This window comes from Primulina eburnea, chromosome 15 (genome assembly GCF_022965805.1).
Source record: "Primulina eburnea isolate SZY01 chromosome 15, ASM2296580v1, whole genome shotgun sequence".
In the NCBI taxonomy this organism is placed as follows: domain Eukaryota; kingdom Viridiplantae; phylum Streptophyta; class Magnoliopsida; order Lamiales; family Gesneriaceae; genus Primulina; species Primulina eburnea.
Window position 1 is genome coordinate 3744801 of NC_133115.1, and position 16947 is coordinate 3761747.

Below are 16947 nucleotides of genomic sequence, written 5' to 3' on the forward strand. Positions count from 1 at the left end.
CACCACATCATCATTATCATCGTTATCATTATCCACAGTTTCTGGTTGGTTCAGAGGCGGTGTTGTGCTTGGTGTTGCTTCACTAGTCTCAACACCAGACTCAACACTGTTTCTGGTCAGTGCCTCACTTATATCCAGCAATTCTTCTACATCAGCCTCTGGTGTTTTAACTGCCAGATCTGCAAGATCATCAAACACAACGTTAATTGATTCCATTGTAGTCCTGGTTCTCAGATTAAATACACGATAAGCACGACCATTTGTAGAGTATCCAAGAAAAAGACATTTATCACTTTTTGAATCAAATTTAGCTAGATGATCTCTCTATCATTCAACACATAACCTACACATCCAAAAATATGAAAATATTTAAGGTTTGGTTTTCTTCCCATTATAATCTCATATGAGGTCATTGTAGAACCACTCCTTAAATAAACACGGTTGGAAATGTGACATGCCGTATTTAAAGCTTCGGCCCAAAAACATTTTGACACATTCTTAGAACTAAGCATGACCCGAGCCATTTCTAGGAGGGTTTGGTTTTTTCTTTCAGCTATGCCGATTTTTTGAGGGGTCTTCGGAGATGAATAATCATGAGTGATACCTTTCTTATGGCACAAAGAAATAAAATGAGAATTTTCAAACTCCTCACCATGATCGGTTCTTATTTTAACCACCCTCATATCATACAGATTTTTTATCCTAGCATGCAACTTCTTAAAAGAATCAAATGTATCTGATTTTTCTCTAAGAAAACTTACCCAAGTAAAATGAGAAAAATCATCATCACAAACAAACGAATATTTCTTACCACCCAAACTCTCAAATCCATTGGACCCAGTATATCCATATGCAAAAGTTCAAGGCACTGTGTTTTCCCAAAGTGTTGCAACACCGGGTGCGCAACACGGGTTTGTTTACTCTTCTGGCATGGACCACAGACATACACAACACCTAAATTTAAATTGGGCATACCTCTCACAGCATCAAACTTACGCAGATTCTTCAAGGTATTGATACTCATGTGTCCCAGTTTTTGATGCCATACGTCTAATTCACTCACCTTGGCACTTCGGCCACCATCACCTTCTCCCAATTGATAACAATTGTCAGCTGAACGAGTACCTGACATTACACAAACATTGGCATCATTAAAAACTTCACAATTATTTTTATTGAACTTAACATGTAAATCATCATCACAAAGTTGACTTATGCTTATTAAGTTTGAGTTAAGTCCTTCAACATGTAGATCATTGTGAAGTTCAGGAAGCCCATCAACGTTCAGGGTTCCTTTGCCTACAATTATTCCTTTAGAACCACCACCATAGGTTACACGCCCACTTTTTATTTCAACATAATCCGTGAGGTGTTCTTTAGATCCGGTCATGTGGCGTGAGCACCCACTGTCGAAGTACCATGCACCTGCAATGTTAGTTTTTAAAGAAGTATAAATGATATTGCATCGATTAACAGTTTTAGGTACCCAAACTTTCCTTGTGGAAGATTTCTTGACTACGGTGTTGCGCTTGGTGTTGGACAACACGGTGGGCAACACCCGATTTGATTTCAAATTCAAGTAGTCGTCTCTTAGTTTGTAGCATAAGGGTCTGATGTGCCCAAGCTTATAGCAGTAGTGGCAGATAAAATGTCGCTTTCTTTGCTTTGGTTTGGAAGTTGACACTGATTTCTTGATTTGTGATATCTTCACTGGAGGATCAACTTTCAAAGGAGAGGAAGAAGCTCTATTTTGTTTCGGCCTTTGTTCCGATGCTAGCTTTGAGATTGGCAGATTCTCAATAGGAGGGTTCACCATTAAAGGGACAGAATTGTCTTTAATTCCCTTTACAAACACAGTTGATTTTGATCCGGAGTTGGAAGATTCACCATGTTCATATGCGCTTTCAACATATCCAAGACCAGTTCTGCCATCCTTTCCCATTGTTTGCATTGAGTCAAGTTTTGACGAACTTGAGTTGAATTTTCCAATAGTCTTTGAGGCCTTCTCAAGCTCATCCTTGACTTTGCACAATTCAAGATCTTTCTTGCTAAGCACAACTTCAAGTCGAGACACAGATTCTTTCAGATCAGCATTATCCTTAGAGAGGATTGAATTTATTTTATTTCTTTTGATCCAATCTTCGTATAGCTCCTCATACATAGCCTGCACACATTCAAATGTGAGTTCATCAGAATCATTATCCTGGATTTCATGATTACCTGAGTCATTGTGAGATTTAGCATTGAGACACAAGGATTTTGAAGTGGTGTTGCGGCCCGGTGTTGCAACACCAGAGGCAACACCGTGCGGGTTGACTTGCAGCCAGCATTTTTCCTTTAAAACAGCAGTGTTCGTAGATAATATGTCCATCGGGATTCTGTTAAATTTCCTGAAAAAAAAAACAACAATAAACCAGAATCAATCACTTAGTGTATCAAGCGTTGGCTCTGATACCACTTGTAAGGGATTGTTGTACAGGAAATAAATATAAAATATTATAATGTGTGTATTAGAAGTTAGTGTTGTGTCAGGTGTTGTCAACACTGTACACAACACGGCAGCGGAAATTAAGTATTTAACACACAAAAATAACTTTAATAAATTAACACCAGATTTAAATTATGCACAAGTACGAATACTTGTGCGATGCCTCATGGCAAAAAATTCACTAGAAAAATTATGTAAATCGTTTACACCAAAACAATACTAGTGAGAAAAAAAAAACCAAATTCCTTGACACTCCAAGGAATTAAAAATGCATCAAAACAAACCACATAAAAACTAGATGCATAACATAAAAAGGCGTGTTGCTTAAAACCAAACGACGACACTCTTCGATCAACACTCTGCGTCAGTGTTGTTCTTGAGTGTTGGCAACACCAATCGGCAACACAGTATAACTGTGAATCAATCACACAAACTTTTCACAATCTGAACTCTGTATGTGCACTCCCGAAAAACCTCCAGCAGATGCTCTCCACAACAAAGTGATCACACAATCACACAAAAACGCCTCAACAAAATATAGGTTCGACTTTTGTATTTTTCTTCTATGTATGCGCTCTTCTGCCGACCTCACGAAAGAGTCACAGCAAAGGACTCACACGAAAAGCTTCAACTCTCCAACTCTCTCCACAAAACTCTACTGCAGCCGTCCATCCTCTATGTATATATATCCAATGCTTGACCTAGAAACACTTCCATAAAAGAGTCCTAAAAAATATGGAAACAAGATTTCATTAGATATAAAACTCTTTTAAACAAAGATAAAATATCTTGGAGATAAAAATCATATTAAAACAAATCATATAATATCTATACATATATCAATCAAGATCTTATCATATAGAAATTAGTAAACCAATATATTATCAAGTAAAATCTTTTTAGTCTAGAAAGGCAAAATCTTAAATTGATATTATCAATTTAACAAAATAATAAAGGAATAAAATATTCCTTTCACTAATTATAAATATAAGTATTATCATATTTATTTTCTAAAAAACGTTAATTAGTATTGTAAATTACAAAAATTATATTTCTTAGTTATATTCAATAATACTACAAATAATAATTTTTATAATAATAAGTTTTCATACTATGCATTGTCAAATAAATTAGTAAATAATGAAGTTAATTATAATATTTGTTTGTATGTAAGCAGTTAAAAACAAAATTAACAATAATCAAAACTTTACCTCAAAAAATAATCACAAATAAAGAATTTAACAATTTCAATTCAACTACAAAATTTAATTTCGAGTATAAGTATTTTACCTCGTATGTGGAAAAAGAAACTAATATTGAGTACCTTCAACAATGAAATAGATTCAACACTGAAAAAAATGTATCACGAAGAATCGGCCGAAACAATTTGAAAGACGCTTCAAAAAATTTCATACCAACAAGAAATGATAATAACAAATGTTCTCGATACGTTCATCGATTTTATAACCAAATATTCGGTCAAAAACACGCCATTCAAAATGGCGTGTTTATCTCTGTGATGCTCGTCACGTCCCATCAATCTGTCGCCACAATTATAATTATTAATTAAAAAAAATTCAACAAGTCCCGCCATCCAAGACGGCGGGACTAGTTTGAGAAAAAAATTAAGTCCTGCCATTTGATTGATAATAAAAAAAAATCCCGCCATCCGAGACGGCGGGACTTTCTCATCAAAAATCTTTCACGCCAATCGGGCGTGATACAGTATATTGTTAAACTCCCCTCCCTTACATTGTTTATACAATTTCATTTTTTTTAAACGGTAAACGGTTAAAAAGGCCTTGGAGAATGCCCCTGCGCAAAAATGGCGTGCCATTTTGGGCAGGGGTCGGAGATGGCCTAATGTCAATTTGGTTTAGAAGTTAGAATTGAGGAATGTGATTCGTCATATATCACTAAAAACTTCAACTTCTTGTGCAATATTTGGTTTTGTATAGATTATATTGAATTGAATTACTAACAAGCTTTTGAAAATTTAACATATGAAAACTCGAATTTAAATATATAAATTATAAACACATGTTTATGCAAAATTAATAAATATTATTGGAATTTATTTACGATCATTAAATTGAATAATAACAAGCTTCTCAACTCTTTTATTAGGTTACCATAAATGTGATAACTTTTTCTCACATAAATGGAAATTTTAGCTGACACACTTGAAAATAATAAATTGTGCGACTCTCCTTTACTTCACTTCTATTTATTGTGTGTTGGTTGCAGACATTTTCTTGCACACAGCAATAATAAAGAAATTTAAAGGATGGAATCCAAAGCCAAAAAACAATCACAACTCCAAGAAAAAGAAGCACTGGCTGCCCAGGTGGAAATATGGAAGTATGTGTTTGCTTTCACTCCAATGGCAGTACTAAAATGTGCTATAGAACTCCAAATATCTGAAGCCGTTGAATCACACGGCGGATCCATCACGCTCCCATAGCTATCCGTCGCCTTGCACTGCTCCCCCTCTGCCCTCCACCGTATCATGAGATACTTGATTTACCACGGTTTCTTCCACGTTGCTCTTCTTCTAAATCGTTGAGATCTTTGTTCATTTTCTCTCATTGACTGAAATATGTTGATTGATTATTGATTGTTTCTTGTACTCTACATATTATGCATCCTCCAAAGTCCAAAGGATGCTGCATTTCTTCTCCATTTTCTCCATCAAAAAATCAGCTTGAATTGGTTGTTTAACAGTATTTTCCTCAACAAAAAACTACGGAACATCATGACTACTTTTGACATTGGGATAACTGCATCTACCGATTATCGTGTTAGTATCTATTTGGTTCAACTTTGAACACAATTCTTTTTTTGCGCATATATTTTACCTTGTTGACCTATAACTCAACTGAGTTGAGATAAAGCGATTGTATTTTGTTAGCTCAAATCAATAATACCGAAAGTTTTAATAGGTATTCATTCACCCCCTCTAAACATCTAGCCGGTCCTAACAACATATGAGATTGAGTACATGCTGATAGTCATAGACTAAAAAACAAAAGTTAGAGAAATCCACGATTCATTGTTGCAATTGCAATTATTGAATAACAAAATGACATTTGGTTATTGTATGTTGTTGAATTAGTTAAATATAATTTGACATAGTATATTGATAAAATAATGAATTCCTTCAAAAGCATTGCTTAAGAATTGATATATGCATAAACGATATTTGAACAGTCGTTTATTAATTATTTTAATTAAATTATTTAAATTGTGTTTGTTTCATCTTTTTATTTTAATTTCAATTTAGTTTATTAATTTATTCAGGTTTTTGTTCAAGTTAATTAAAGAAGTGTTTTTAATGTAGATTTGTAATACATCAAGTTTTGTCGGACGATATCCGTACTTGTTATTAAAACTTGACATGTACACAAAAATAAAAAACAAAATTACATAACGAAAAGTAAATTATTTAAAATAAACATGTGAAAACATGTAAATTTCATATATGTAATTAATATGAATTTATAAAAAATATAATTTTCATTTTTATTTATTATATCAACTAATTTTATCTCAAATAAAATCGTTTCCACGTGCAACGTACGTGCACTTTTCTAGTATATATATATATATATATATATATATATATATATATATATATATATTGTTGTATATCACATAATCCATTATATATATATATATATATATATATATATATATATATTGTTGTATATCACATAATCCATTGTTATATATATATATATATATATATATATATATATATATATATATTGTTGTATATCACATAATCCATTGTTATGAAAATTTTAAGATAAAAAGAGCACAGGTTACAAACATTTATAACTTGTGCATAACAGGCGGTAGTATATAACAAAATCTTTGCAAAAGAAAAATACTAACACTAGCTTTTCGCTTTTCGTAACTTTAGTTGTCAAGATTGCTTCCAACTAATACGGGGAGGACGATAAACACATAAAAATATCATATCACAAAAACTGTCATAAGACCATCAGAAGAGTCAATTTTGTGAGACAGATTTCCAACCCGACACAATTAACGAGAAAAGAACTATCTCCGATCAACTATATCACATCATAGATTGAATGATTTGAAAATATTGTCAATTATAAAAAAAAAGCTGGTAGCTAAGCTTAATCACGGTGATTGCACAACAAAAAGTGCGAAATTATGAACATTTTGTCGTTATATTTAATTTAAATATGTATTTCATATAATTTAATAAATTTAAGTATCATATTGGATATTGAATTATCAGATCGTATATAATATTTTATGTTTAATAAAAAAAATTATATAGGACTTTATCCTATAAATTAGTCTAGAGTCTCCAATTTTCTAGAAAAAGCTCAGCATGAGATCTTTCGCATAAAAGTGAGTCTCATGTGAGACCGTCTCACGGATCTTAATATGTGAGATGGATCAACCCTACCCATATTCACAATAAAAAGTAATACTCTTAGCATAAAAAGTAATACTTTTTTATGGATATCCCAAATAAGAGATCCGTCTCACGAATACGACCCGTGAGACGTCTCACACAAATTTTTACCTTCGCATAAATAACCAGTAAACAAGACAAAGTTGAGTATTTGATTAGATTATCTTTAAACCAATTGGACCACAAAGTTAGGCTTATCTTTAAACCAAAATTGGTGCCGGCTATTCTCATTGGAAGCATAGCCATAGCCATGCCAGGAAACCTGAATCTATTCCACTAGGATAGGGTGTGATTCTTCCTGGGTCGATGCCCGAGTGGTTATCCTATTTCCAGTCTACTTAATTTTTTTATTTCAATTTTCTTTAATTTCTTTAGTTAGTATAACTCTAACTATTACTCTTAGACAAATTATCTTGTTTTTACCTAGGATCTTTGCTAAAGAAAGCGAGTTCCAAATAAAATAGAATTTTTCAAAAATTTTATTTATAGATTTCGATTTTATTAGGAATAAAATCAGGAGGTCTTTTTGTCGTTTTTTTCTTAGTGATTTAGAATATAACAAGTATTCAAATGTAAGAGAATGCGTGGGTTTAGGCCGAAATATTGTAAGAAGATGTGAGCTATCTCGAGTACTACTATTTTTAATTGAGAAAATAATTTTTTGATCTGTTAACTTATCTAATTTTAGGTCTTAATCAATTAAGTTTTGTTTCGATATACTAAATTTTTATTTCGACTATTTTGGTCTTATTACTGACGTGACATTTGACAAGTCTAACAATTTTCGATATGACCAACTTTTTTTTTATGTCATATCAGAATTTTTTATAACCATATCAACAACTCTGAACCAAAATATCTTAAATCTACATAATCAACTACTCAGCTATTTCAAATTTATTTTGATTCGAATCTTAAACATCTAAAACAAGTTCGAAGAAATATGTTGTGCATTATCTTAGCTTTCTGAAATAATTTCGTCTTCTAAAGGTTGTATGATATCATGTAATTTTTATATAATAGTACCACGATTTTTGATTGAGAAAATAATTTTTTGATCCGTTAACTTATCTAATTTAGGTTTTAATCAATTAAGTTTGGTTTGTTACACTACATTTTTACTCTCGAACTATTTTGATCAAACGACTGACGTGACATTTTACAAGTCTAACAATTCGATATCACATCAGCTTTTTCGATGTTATGTTAATATTTTTTATGATTATATCAACAACTCTGAACCAAAATATCCGAATCTACATAATCAACTACTCAACTATTTCAAATTTATTTTGATTCGAATCTTAAACATCTTCAGCTATATACGACTGCTCACCCTTTTAATTTGTTGTTTATATAAAAAAAAATCATAACTCATGAAATATTTAATATATTTTAATTAAAGTATATTTTGTTATATAGGTTTGATATTTTTCAGTGTACGTCTTCAAGGTCAATTTGGTTTAGAAGTTAGAATTGAGGAATGTGATTCGTCATATATCACCAACTACTTCAACTTCTTGTGCAATATTTGGTTTTGTATAGATTATATTGAATTGAATTACTAACAAGCTTGTGAAAATTTAAATATGAAAACTCTAATTTAAATATATAAATTATAAACACATGTTTATGCAAAATTAATAAATATTATTGGAATTTATTTCGATCATTAAAATTAAATTGAATAATAACAAGCTTCTCAACTCTTTTACTAGGTTACCATCATTAACATCTATAGTGTTTTAATTTAACGATAGTTAGGTCAATATTTTTGCAATTTACTTTTTGTTCCTTCTAATTTCTCAATGATTTTTTTTTTTCATAAACAAACATGTTTTTATAATTTATTTTGATTTAAATTTTGTGAAAATTATATTTGGGGTCCTCTAATTTGAAAGTTTTTTTTTTTTGATAAATTTATTAGTTAACTCAATGTCTTAGTCCATTAAGTTGATTTTTTTTTTTCAATTGTAGTATTTTTTATCAGACTGCTAGTGTGGAATCCGATACATTAACGATTTTTGGTGTCACGTCAGCATTTCAATGATAAATTATTGAAATTGAAAAAAATTGTAGATTAGTGTACTAAGACCATGAATTGATCGATAACAAGATCAAAAATGAAAACATGCAGATTATAAGTTATAGGATTTTATGTTTTGGTGTAAGAACTGATAAATCAAGTGATCATCTCTGACCATTGATAAAAAAAAATCGATTTTCGGGATGTATCTTGATCATCAAATAAGAAGTGTTACAAACTTAAAACATCAAGCAAAACATTCTAAGCCAAAAACTGATGAACCGACGAAAGGACTCAATCAACTAGCCAAGAACTTATTGATATATATATAGAATCACACACAATTGTAGATCAACGTCATCTAGAGTAAGAGGCAGAGTAAAGCCCGGGTGGCCGGATTTTTTTTTAAAAAAAATGTATATGTAGTACATTTTGTATAATTTTGGAATAATATGCTATTAGTCCGGGTAGATCAATTTAAAATATTAAAAGATTTTAGAGTTTAAAATTCCAATCCGGATGGAGTAATATTTCTGGCTCTGCCACTGTGACTAGAGTGCAGACAAGCTCTGCTTTTTAGCATAGAAACATCTAGTTTATTACTAGCTCTTAATTGTTAAATCAACTCGGAGTATTTCGAGTATCAGAACACCCCGTTTCTATGTCTAATTAAATCATTCAAAATCATTATTGTTCAACACGTTTCAACCTTCTTACAACCTCAACTCACAAGTGGAAGATGTTTGGTTGAAGAAGTTGTTTAAGATCGGCAGACTTTGGGTTGTGGATTAGTTGGGAGTTGTCGTCTTGGCTGAAGTTGCCTGTTGTGGGGACCCGGACGCTAATCATCTTCTTAATCATTATTGGGACTAATTTAATCAATTAGAATAAACAGGGTCTAAATTTTTTTTTTTTTAAAATGCGGAAGGTAATGGAATCATTCTATTATACAAACCAGTATAAAAATACAAATCATGTATAACATGCATCTAGTTCAAAACTAGGTTCAACTACTACAATCAAGTAATAAAACCTATCTATATACAAGTCCGGAATCACCACTCTAATCTCGATCTTTCTTCACGTCTGTGACCCTGAACCTGTCTCACCTGTTGCCATGCACACATACAGACAAGACAACAGCCGGATAACTTCGGTGAGATATAAATATCTCAGTATAAACATTGTATTAATGCAATCATATAAAACATATATAAAAGCATAAACAATTATTAAAACATGTATCCAATCTGACTACATGAACAAATACGAATCTGTATTTAAGTCAATGACTTGTTATCTTATCTTATCTTATTTCTAACCTAGGGATCTCAATCTAATTTAGATTTTGGTATGCTGTATCGAATGTCTACAATAGACGTCGATCTACATCTAAAGTCTAAGTGTTTTTAGAAATCAAAAAATTATTAAATTTGAATAAGAAGTACATATAAAAGTGTGGATGAATCAATCGTTTATCCACATATATTATATGATATGTTACCAGAACAATATTTTTGTAAAGCTGTTAAAATGAGAAAAACATATGTAGAAAATAAATACTTTTTTTTATTAGCTTTTCCCGCTAATTCTAATAATAAATAAAATAAATTGAATAATTAATTTTTTTTCAATTCTTCTCATAGATTCTATTTTATTTAAGTCTCTCCATAGTTACTCTCCATAATTATGTATTAGCAAATAGTACTTAATTATAACAATAATCTCACGGTAATTTATTTGCATTTGTAGAGTTATTCTCATGCACATATATAATGACAGGTATATTGACAAAAAAGTAATCAAACATTTTTCTTTAATAAATTGACTTCATTACTAAAAAGATTTCGATATGTGCGGTTGAAATGTGCAGTTGAATATGATTAATTTTGAAGTATTTGTAAATTGCTAAGGGCTTAAAAGTGAAAAGTTTGATATTTTCTTGAAATCGCATTTGGGATCATAGTTTTGGCCTCGAGTTTCTCTCAAAGAATTGTAAGTGGGAAAGTGCAAAAGGAAGATAGATCAGTTTATTTATTTAACTTACTTCTTTTTTCGTCGTGTTTTAAAATTTTCAAGTGTTATGGCATCATTTTTTTCCTTATCGTGCTTACTATTTACTTCTAGTATATATATTTAGTGAGATGTTGCAATGTTAGTAGATGATTGAGATCAAATTATAAATTTGAATTGTCATATGCTGTATTATCTATATATTCTGCATGTCATTTCTTCTCCATGTAAATTATTACTTTTTTTGGTTAGTTTCCCTAAGGTATAGTGTGTGGATGGATAAATATTTTTTTGAGTTTGTTTCAATCCATATTATTTTATATGTGTTTTGTTTATTATCATTTGCTAATAATACAAGTTTCTGATATTCAATTTTAACTATAACTATAACTATATATATAACTATATATATATATATATATATATATATATATATATATATATATAGAGTGTTATAATGCACCACACACACTTCATAAAAGATTAAAAGTATAATTTTCCCTTGAGTGTTAGTTACATGTCTCTCTTCATATTCATATTTATATTCATAGGAAGCTACCTCAGTGTGAAAATATTTAATGCATTTTATATCTTCTTTCCTTTTTTTCCAAGTTTAATTTGAAAAAGGCCAACTTTCATTTATTATGGCCTTCCAACTTTACTTGCTCCCACTTTTATTGAGAGTAAATGCAAAAAAATAAAAAAAAATAACAACATACTTAGCAATAGAAAAATAGATAGTTAATTAATTATTAATTTAATTAAAAATAAAATATGTAAGAATTTTAATGAATAAATCTATGTATTTTTTGTTAAATGGTCGAATGAATGGTATTTTTATCCACATACTTTGTAATATCAAATCCTTTTGTTAATTTAATCCTTTTTTAAAAAAAAATTAGAACTTATCTATTTATACAGAGAGAGGAAGTTGTTATATACCTAATTTCTCTTATATTTATGGAGCGCAGTTGCACACTTTTTCTTGTGCATATCAACAAAAAAGACAACCATGGAAGCAAAAATGAAATCACAAGAACATCAGGAAGAAGAAGAAGAAGAAGATGCTCAGTTGGAAATGTGGAAGTATGTGTTTGCTTTCGCTCCAATAGCAGTTCTCAAATGTGCCATAGAACTCCAAATATCTGAGACTGTCGAACGCCACGGCGGATCAATCATGCTCCCCGAGCTATCCACCGCCTTGGGCTGTTCCCCCTCTGCCCTCTACCGTATCATGAGATACTTGATTCACCATGGTTTCTTCAAGCAAACTCGGATGATTCGAGACCAAGAATCATCAGTCTGCTACAGCCAAACGCCACGATCTCGATTGCTGTTGAAAGATGGCATGGCTGCTCTCATCCTTCTTCAGAGCATCCCGGAGGCACTTGGTCCATGGCATGGCCTAAGCAGACGTGCTTTGCTGAATGATGATTCTGCATCTGAAGCCTCGCATGGTGGGGCTGATTTGTGGGAACATGCAGTAGCGAATCCTGATCATAATAAGTTGTTCAATGATGCGATGGCGTGCCATGCGAAGGTTGCTATGTCGGCAATCATTAAACAGTATCCTGAGGTGTTTGAGGGGATTCGCGCTCTGGTGGATGTTGGTGGTGGTGATGGGACGGCTCTTAACACCTTGGTTAAGGCTTGCCCATGGATTCGAGGGGTTAACTATGATCGCCCTCATGTCATATCCATGGCACCACGTCTTGAAGGTGTCGAACATGTTGGTGGTGACATGTTTGAAATGGTTCCGAAGGGTGATGCCATTTTTCTTATGGTACGGTTTCTCTCGAGACTTTGTTCTAAACTTGATGTCTTATACGCTAAATGTCTGTCGGCAGAGTTTTTTATATTACAAGTCACTGCCAAGTACATATCTATATAAGTAGGCCAGGGATTTAAAGCACTAATTGAAACTGTTGCATTCTTGATATTATAGTGGGTGTTACACAATTGGGGCGACGAAGAATGCATCCGAATATTGAGAAATTGTATGGGCGCGATCCCAAAGGACAAGGGGAAGGTGATCATAGTGGATGCGGTGGTCAAAGAAGGTGAAGGGGAGGACGAGTATAGCAAGATTCATCTCGCACAGGACATGGTGATGATTGCTTTCATGGAGAAAGGAAAAGAGAGGACTTCTAAAGAATGGGAATACTTGCTGAATGAGGCCGGGTTTACCAAGTACACCGTGAAAGACACCAAGACTATTGTGTCTGTTATAGAGGCTTATGCATGATGTTTCTTGATATGGGAATGGTGGTTCTCTTCAAAAATAAGAGGCATATAACTCTTTTTTAAAGATCAAATGTTTCTCAAACTTCACAAAAAGAGTATCAATAAATGTGTGATTTTTTTTAACTGTTTTAGATAGTTATAGACTATAGTAAAATCAAAATTTGTCTAACAAGAGTGATGTCTATACCTGAAAAGATTACATATGAACATTTGATTCTATTCAAGTATGTCATAATAATACACTTACAGAAGGAAAAATGATTCAAAACACAGAAAACACCCTGTATAATAAGTAGAAGGAAAGCATTAGAAAACACTGGAAGCTTGAAGTCCTTCGATTCAGGCTACTATTTGGTAGCATCGGAAAGGTGTCCGGAAGGGGCATTCGACAGTTATCACCATTGAAATATATTGCTCTAGGAAAACCCCATCCATTGCTAAGTGTAAATGAACTTGAATCTTTTTGCAAAAGTATCTCTGTGGTAACGGATCCCACTTCGCCCTTGTCTGCTTTCAAGAGGTTCGTGTTATGGAAAGCTTTTCCCCATAAAAGGGCAATATCTTCTGCAAAATATATTATCTTCATCAGAAATTTTGTAATTAAAAAAATAAATTCCGATTCTTGAAAATATAAATTCTGCTATGGAAACTACCTGGGACTCCAACAGTAGGAACTATGGTACTGTTGAAACTAAAAGCAGTCGAAGGCTGACCAAAGCCAGGATGTTGAACTAAAACATTCCAATCCAAGTAATTTTTTCCATAATTGAAATTTGAGACCGTTAGTTTCACCCTCCAATGGTTAACATAAATGTTCATAATATGCCAGTGAACCCGAAGCGGACACATGTGGTCGGTGCAGTGGATCAGATTAATGTCCAGCAAATTCGATGGAAATACACCTTCACTAATCAGGGACATATGTAGAGACTGTTTAGTTTAAAACAGTACAAATATGACCGAAAGCAAACGAACATGACACATAATTTACATGATTCGGCTATAAGGCTAATAGGGCTACATCAACTATACCTTATCCAGATAGACGAAAAATCTCTTATTGCATTTTTTTAAATTTTAAAATACATTTCTCATCCCTTTAGATAGAGGAAAATATCTCTTAAAACTGAATCAAAATAAACTCGTAGCAAATATGCATGATAATATTAAAATATCAAATGTAATTCTAAAATATATCTTAATCAGAAATGCAATTTTGAAGAAGGGGAGGTATGCTTCATATATTATTACAACAACACACCTTATACATGATGTTGTAAGCGGGTCAGCCACTCGACACCCACAGCTGCATGACGGACATGATGTGATGGTGGGATTGTAAAATGTTGAAAGTGAAACACAGCAAATTGGTGTTTTGCTCGCAATATAACTGGAGTATGTGCAGGTTGATATCCATGTTCCTGTAAAATGAGAATATATACTGTTGGACAAGTCCTAGCGTATGAATGAGCTTAGTTTCCTCCAATTGTCTGAATAGTGAAAAGTAGATAAAATAGGCCTAATATGTTAAGTCGGTAAACTTTTTGGTTTAGTGATAGGCAAAGTTGGATCACACTCATTCTACCATTCATGTTATAATTAAAACACTTACTCGAGACTTGCTCTTCTCGTCTGCCTCCAATGACTGAATATACTGTGGGACTGGAGTCCATGACTGGGCCACAAGTGTAACCTGGTCCTGGGGCAGCTAAGGTCAAATTCAAAGGCTTGTATCCAGTGCAATTCTCCTCCACATTACCAACCGTAACTTCAAAAGATGAGTAAGATGCAGAAGGGTTAATAAACCAGGAAGAAAGAATGCCACCTCGACAACAGCCATCAGAACGGTTTTGTGCTGTTGCATCTGACATCAAATCGACTATTACAGGATCTGGTTTGCAAGAATGTGGCACATGGTATTTGAAGGACGAACAGTTTCCTTGTTGGATGGCAAAAGCACCAGCCATCGACCAAATAACCTCGTTTTTCGCCCACGTCCACCCAAGCTTCCAACCTGGTTCCTCCACATGACAATACCTATAGTTATTCTGGATGGTTACTCTGGCCTGAAATTACAAAGAGAATAATTTTTTTTGGAAAAGTAACAGACTTTAAACTCACATAATTTAGAATTGCAAGAATGACTAACCACATAGCCATCGTGTGTGTACTTAAGTGTGTCAAAGGTGACAGTAAAATTTCCATTTGGATCCAATGGGTCATAGCAATCTGCAGTGTGAAAATTTCAGGTGAGAAAATAAAAAGTTAATCCTCCAGAGCTCAGAATTTGAGAAAGGCAGATTGCGATGACAAGAAGGTAGCATGCCTGAAAGTCTGCAAATTATAACTAATGGTAGTAACTGAAAATAACGCCATATATGCGAAGTGATTGTATTCATTTCCGTTTTTGCAATTGAGTAATATGAATCTTCAAGAGCTATAGGCTTGAGATAGAAAATGCTCTAAACCTAAAAGGATTGTCCATCTAGGCAAGAGATTTTTTTCTGTACCATGGTAACTTGGAAGATGGAAAATGGAATACTAGAAGAATCATCGAAAACACCAAATAAATAATAACGGACAAAATGAAGGCATAAATCATAAAATACCAAACAGTTATACATGGTAGATTCTCCTAAGATGTTTGTACACTAAGCAACAAAACATAAATAATTGGCAGACTTTTGTTGTCTTTTCCACCATCAGCTCAGTGAAACTTGACGTGGATATCAAGGCATGTCATAATTGTCTACAAATTATACAGATAAACCAACAAGTAGCATATAAAAGTTCCCAGAAACTAGTAGGAATTTACATAGTCACAGCCAGAAAGAAATCTCATGCTACATCTTTTGCTACTTGATTCCCAAGATCTATGTCCTAAGCTGAAAATTCCACCACCGCGTGCCGGCAACAATTCAAGTCTCGATAACTAAATGGTTTCGACTCTTCAATCAACTACTCAACTGTTTCGATTTATTTTGATAGGAATTCTCTGAGGAGTGACTGCTTATAGATTCCTAATTTTTTTTTATTTAAGTTTAACACAAAATGCATTTATCATGAATCACACAACAGAATAAAACTTGTGCTTAACTACAATATCAAATGAAGGTCAAAATAGCATGTTCAAATTTCAGCCACAGTGGACTGAAAAATCAAATTATTTATGCTGACCAAAATTTTAAATACTTAACAATCGTCATCCCCCTCATCAAACTCCATCGGCAATAAAAAATAGAATGCAAGAAATAATACGATCTTAAAAATAATACAAAACGTAACAATATAAAAGCATCACTGAAATGACGATCCAGCCAAATGCATATGTAGAAAATACGGACCAAAAATCCCTCAATTTATTAAAAATCTAATGCAGACACATTTTTTAATAACCAGATGTTGGAATATTCATCCCCACATTCCAAAAAGAAAACGATCCAAGGACGGTGCATGAGAATGACACGAGGAAAAGGTGGGTCCAAATTCCCTATAATAAACAGACGAATCGCAAAAAGTAAACAGCCAAGGAGTTAAAGATGCCGACTTTACCTGCTCAACAAGAACTTCATCACCTCTGCTGCGTATTCTTGACAAGAATACTGTTTTATTCAAGCATTTTGTCTAACAACTACCAATCATGGATATTGCTTGGATTGTACTTCTAACAACCGGCAAAATTAATGTTCAAGTAAAATAAATCATAAGTGAATTCAGAGT

General features: G+C 32.8%; 2 protein-coding genes across 2 annotated transcripts; one reads left to right on the forward strand and one right to left on the reverse strand.

Moving 5' to 3' along the window:
- Positions 1-11947: 11947 nt before the first annotated feature.
- LOC140814940 (flavonoid 4'-O-methyltransferase 3-like) lies at positions 11948-13350 on the forward strand. The gene is made up of 2 exons (XM_073174038.1): positions 11948-12766; positions 12929-13350. The coding sequence occupies exons 1-2, from the start codon at positions 11996-11998 to the stop codon at positions 13226-13228; spliced, it is 1071 nt and encodes a 356-aa protein (XP_073030139.1). The 5' UTR covers positions 11948-11995; the 3' UTR covers positions 13229-13350.
- A 10-nt stretch (positions 13351-13360) lies between these two features.
- On the reverse strand, positions 13361-16452 carry LOC140814405 (COBRA-like protein 1). Its single transcript, XM_073173366.1, has 6 exons — positions 16425-16452; positions 15377-15456; positions 14840-15293; positions 14489-14648; positions 13881-14134; positions 13361-13791 (listed from the first exon to the last, which is right to left on the reverse strand). Exons 1-6 carry the CDS (start codon positions 16450-16452, stop codon positions 13490-13492), a joined length of 1278 nt encoding a protein of 425 aa, XP_073029467.1. The 3' UTR covers positions 13361-13489.
- Between the last annotated feature and the right edge of the window lie 495 nt (positions 16453-16947).

What these genes read in the sequence shown, in the direction of transcription:
- LOC140814405 (XM_073173366.1), bottom strand. Translation starts at nt 16,452, where the DNA reads ATGGAGTTTGATGAGGGGGATGACGATT. An exon ending in TGATGAGGGGGATGACGATT is followed by an intron (nt 15,457 to 16,424) that starts GTTAAGTATTTA and finishes TTCACACTGCAG; the next exon opens with ATTGCTATGACCCATTGGAT. An exon ending in ACACACACGATGGCTATGTG is followed by an intron (nt 15,294 to 15,376) that starts GTTAGTCATTCT and finishes TTGTAATTTCAG; the next exon opens with GCCAGAGTAACCATCCAGAA.
- LOC140814940 (XM_073174038.1), top strand. Translation starts at nt 11,996, where the DNA reads ATGGAAGCAAAAATGAAATCACAAGAACATCAGGAAGAAGAAGAAGAA. An exon ending in GTGATGCCATTTTTCTTATG is followed by an intron (nt 12,767 to 12,928) that starts GTACGGTTTCTC and finishes TTGATATTATAG; the next exon opens with TGGGTGTTACACAATTGGGG.